Below are 3,984 nucleotides of genomic sequence, written 5' to 3'. Positions count from 1 at the left end.
ATGGTATGGATTTGTCCTACAAATCCATAAATGCTCCCAACCATATTTGTACGGCCTTGCCATGTCATCAAAGACATCTTGGCCTATAAATACAAGACTTCTTACAACTTGCAAAATGTTAGAAACTCTTGCATTGCAACTTGTGAGATATACTCTAAGTATTTTTTACGAGTATTTCCAAGTTGCTAGATCACTTGTATTTCGGGATTATTTACATATTTACACACTTCGTGTTTATCCTTGTTCTGTAACAATCCTTGTATTTTGTTTATATCAATAAAGAAAATACATTGAAAAATATTAAGTGTCTCAATGCTCCATACATGATTATATCTAGTATTTATATAGTTTCTGCACTTGTTCTTTAAGTTACTTGCATTCACTACTTGTTCACATCCATAATCTGGATCATACCACAAACTGGTCTTCTTCTAGTTTGTGTGTACTTTCCAGTCGGGTTACTTACTTACATATCTATATAATATCTGGGACTTACACTTAGAGACAAGGTCAGGTGGCCACAAAAGAAAAATAATGATGGTTACTTCAAAAAGAAGGATACCAGCCAATGGTGTGCCTACCATGAAGACTTTGGTCACATCACTGAAGTTTGCAAAATGCTGAGAAGATAAATAAATATACTCTTATCCAAAGGGTATTTGACAGAGTTGATGGGTAGAAAGAAGGCTAAAAATGGTGTGCCTACCATGAGAGAAGAATGTGAAGAAAGCTTCAATCTCGGACCCAGATACTATTTCCTTTGAAGATGATGAGTTTGATGACATTATAGAGCCTCATCATGATGGTTTGGTCGTTACTCTCTTTATTGCTAACCACTTTGTTCGCAGGATTTTAAAAGATATTGGAAGCTCTATGAATATAATCAAATTGGAGACACTAAAAAGAATGGACATCTCTGAAGACAACATTATTGGCAAAATATTTCCATTAATTGGCTTCAGTGGAGAAACCAAATACATTGTGGGAGAGATTAAATTGCCAGTATATGTGGAAGGATTGAACTCCATGCAAAAATTTTGTGTGGTGGATGTCCTGTCGGGTTGCAACATCATCCTAGGAAGACCATGGATTCACGAAATGAGGGCAGTGCCATCGACATACCATCAGTGTGTTAAAATTCCAACACCTTGGGGAGTCGTTACTATCAAGGGTAATCAACAAGAAGCCAAAGAATTTTACACATCAAGTATGAAGTCAGCATTGAAGCCTACTGCTCAATAGCAATTACAGAAGATGATCTTCGATGTTGATGAACCAGAGGAACAAGACGTAAAAGAAGTAATCTTAACACCTGAAGATCCTAATATTAAAGTATTATTAGGAGCAAAAATCTCAAAAGAATTAGAAGTCAAGTTTACTCACTTTCTAAAGAAAAGAATGAAAACTTTTGCATGGAAACAAGAGGATATGACAGGAATATTAAAAGATATAATTACTCACAAGCTTGGAATTGATAAGAGTTTCAAGCCTATCCAACAGAAAAAAAGAAAATTCGCTCCTGAGAGAAATGCCATTAATCAAGAAGACGTGCAAAGACTATTAAAAGCAAAGATGATCAGAGAAGTAAAATTCCCCGAATGGCTAGTAAACGTGGTCGTGGTGCAAAAAAAGAATGGAAAATGGAGAGTTTGTGTAGATTTCACCGATCTAAACAAAGCTTGCCCAAAAGATCCATTTCCTCTGCCTCACATAGATGCAATGGTCGATGCGACTTCAGGACATGAGATTCTTACATTCATGGATGCTTCTTTAGGATTTCAGTAAATTCAAATGGAACCTGAAGATCAGGAAGCCACAGCCTTTATGACGCCAACAGGTATTTATTGTTACATTGCAATGCCTTTTGGTGTTAAAAATGCAGGTGCAACATATCAAAGGTTGGTCAATATGATGTTCAAAGACCAACTGGGGGATACAATGGAAGTATACATAGACGACATGGTGGTCAAATCAAAGAGAGCTAAAGATCACTTGAAAGATCTTGAAGTGGCCTTCAACATCCTAGACAAATATAGTATGAAGCTAAACCCTGCAAAGTGCAGCTTTGGAGTTGATGCTTGGAAGTTTCTAGGATATATGGTCATCAAAAGAGGCATCGAAGCAAGTCCATAACAGATCAAAGCCATTCTAAATTTGAAATCTCCTTCGAACGCCAAGGATGTTCAAAGACTGACGGGAAGATTGGCAACATTGAATAGATTCATTTCAAGATCCTCAGATAGATGTAAAGAATTTTACGATATTCTAAGGAAAAACAAAAGGTTCGAATGGGGAGAAAGACAGGAAGAAGCCTTCCAAGAATTGAAGAAATATTTTGCTACACCTCCACTATTAATGAAGCCTGAAGATGGAGAGCCCTTATATCTTTACATGGCAGTATCTTCAACTTCAGTAAGTGCAGTGCTAGAAAAGGAAATAGAAAGTCAACAAAATCCTATTTACTACGTAAGCAAAAGTTTAATTGATGCTGAAACCAGGTACTCTCATCTCGAAAAACTTATACTTGCATTGGTAATGGCATCTACTAAGCTTAGGCATTACTTTGAAACGCAGGCTATACATGTTAGGACTAACTACCCTATAAAATGTGTCCTAAGAAAACCTGAAGTATCTAGTAGGATGGCTAAGTGGTCCGTTAAATTAAGTGCTTTTAATTTAATCTATGAACCTAGGACTGCTATAAAATCACAGGCCTTAGCAGACATTGTGGCTGATTTCAGTACCGATTTGCAATCTGATGTAGACTTAGAAGTAAAAATGCTAGAAGAATCCACTGAAAAGTGGACTTTACATACTGATGTTGCAGCTAATGTTAAAAGAATAGGATTAGGCATCGTACTAAAATCGCCACAGGGGATATCATACCCCAGGCAGTTAATTGTCATTTTGTAGCTACTAATAATGAAGCAGAATACGAGGCTTTAATTTCTGGCATGCAATTGGCTAAAGATATGAACATTAGAAATCTTAAAGTATATGTAGATCATTGCTTCTAGCTAATCATTTTAATGGAACATGTGCTGCGAAGGGTGAAAAATTAATACAATATTTGGAAATTGTCAAAAAACTGGCAGAAAATTTTGATTTGTTTGACATAGAGCAAGTTCCTAGAGAAGAAAATACTGAAGCTGATGCTTTAGCTAATTTAGGATCAACACTTAAGATGTCACCAGAAACTAAGATTCCTATAGTTCACATTTTGCAACCTGCTATAGGAACAGAATCAGCAAAGATATTAGCTATTGAAGGTACAGAAATAGACCAACCTGAGAACAATCAAAATTCACGGACTACACCCATAATAGAATATTTAAATACTGGGACAATTCCTAAGGATGAACACCCAAAGAGTTTTCGCATGAAAACTGCACATTATTCTATGATAAATGGTACTTTGTATAGAAGATCACTTGCAGGACCATATCTTCGATGTTTGGAACACCCTGAGACTACTGAGGTACTCAAAGATATCCATGAAGGTGAATGTGGAAACCAAATAGCAGGAAGATCTTTGTACTCCAAGATCTTGAGAACAGGTTATTATTGGCCAACTATGAAACAAGACGCTGAAGAATACGCTAAGAAATGTGATGCATGCCAATGACATAGGAACATTTACCATCAACTAGCAGAGCCTATGTATCCAGTCCTTTCACCTTGGCCATTTATGAACTGGGAATGGATATTGTTGGGCCAATGACGGAGTCTTCAGCAGGGAAGAAGTACTTTTTGGCCATGATTGATTATTTTTCAAAGTGGATTGAAACAGAAGCATATGCCAAGATCCAAGAAGCTCATGTTATATCTTTCATCAAGAAAAATATATTAACACGATTTGGAGTTCCCGCTGAGATAATTTGTGACAATGGATCACAATTTATTGGCAAGAGGACAACTAATTTCTGTGAGAGTTGGGGAATCAAAATGATCACCTCTACTCCTGTAAATCCTCAGGCTAACGGA

The 3,984-nt window shown here is 36.6% G+C and overlaps 1 protein-coding gene across 1 annotated transcript; it reads left to right on the top strand.

The window, feature by feature from the left end:
• Positions 1-2,355: 2,355 nt before the first annotated feature.
• Positions 2,356-3,625, top strand: LOC122587782. Its single transcript, XM_043759947.1, has 2 exons — positions 2,356-2,891; positions 3,004-3,625. The coding sequence occupies exons 1-2, from the start codon at positions 2,356-2,358 to the stop codon at positions 3,623-3,625; spliced, it is 1,158 nt and encodes a 385-aa protein (XP_043615882.1).
• The last annotated feature ends 359 nt before the right edge of the window (positions 3,626-3,984 follow it).

Source organism: Erigeron canadensis, chromosome 2 (genome assembly GCF_010389155.1).
Source record: "Erigeron canadensis isolate Cc75 chromosome 2, C_canadensis_v1, whole genome shotgun sequence".
Taxonomy (NCBI): Eukaryota; Viridiplantae; Streptophyta; class Magnoliopsida; order Asterales; family Asteraceae; genus Erigeron; species Erigeron canadensis.
This window is presented reverse-complemented; position numbering and strand designations above follow the sequence as displayed.

Excerpts from the sequence above, each read along its gene's own strand:
- LOC122587782 (XM_043759947.1), top strand. The coding sequence starts at position 2,356 with ATGAAGCCTGAAGATGGAGAGCCCTTATATCTTTACATGGCAGTATCT. Across the intron at positions 2,892-3,003 it reads CAGGGGATATCATACCCCAG|ATCATTGCTTCTAGCTAATC; the intron begins GCAGTTAATTGT and ends AAGTATATGTAG.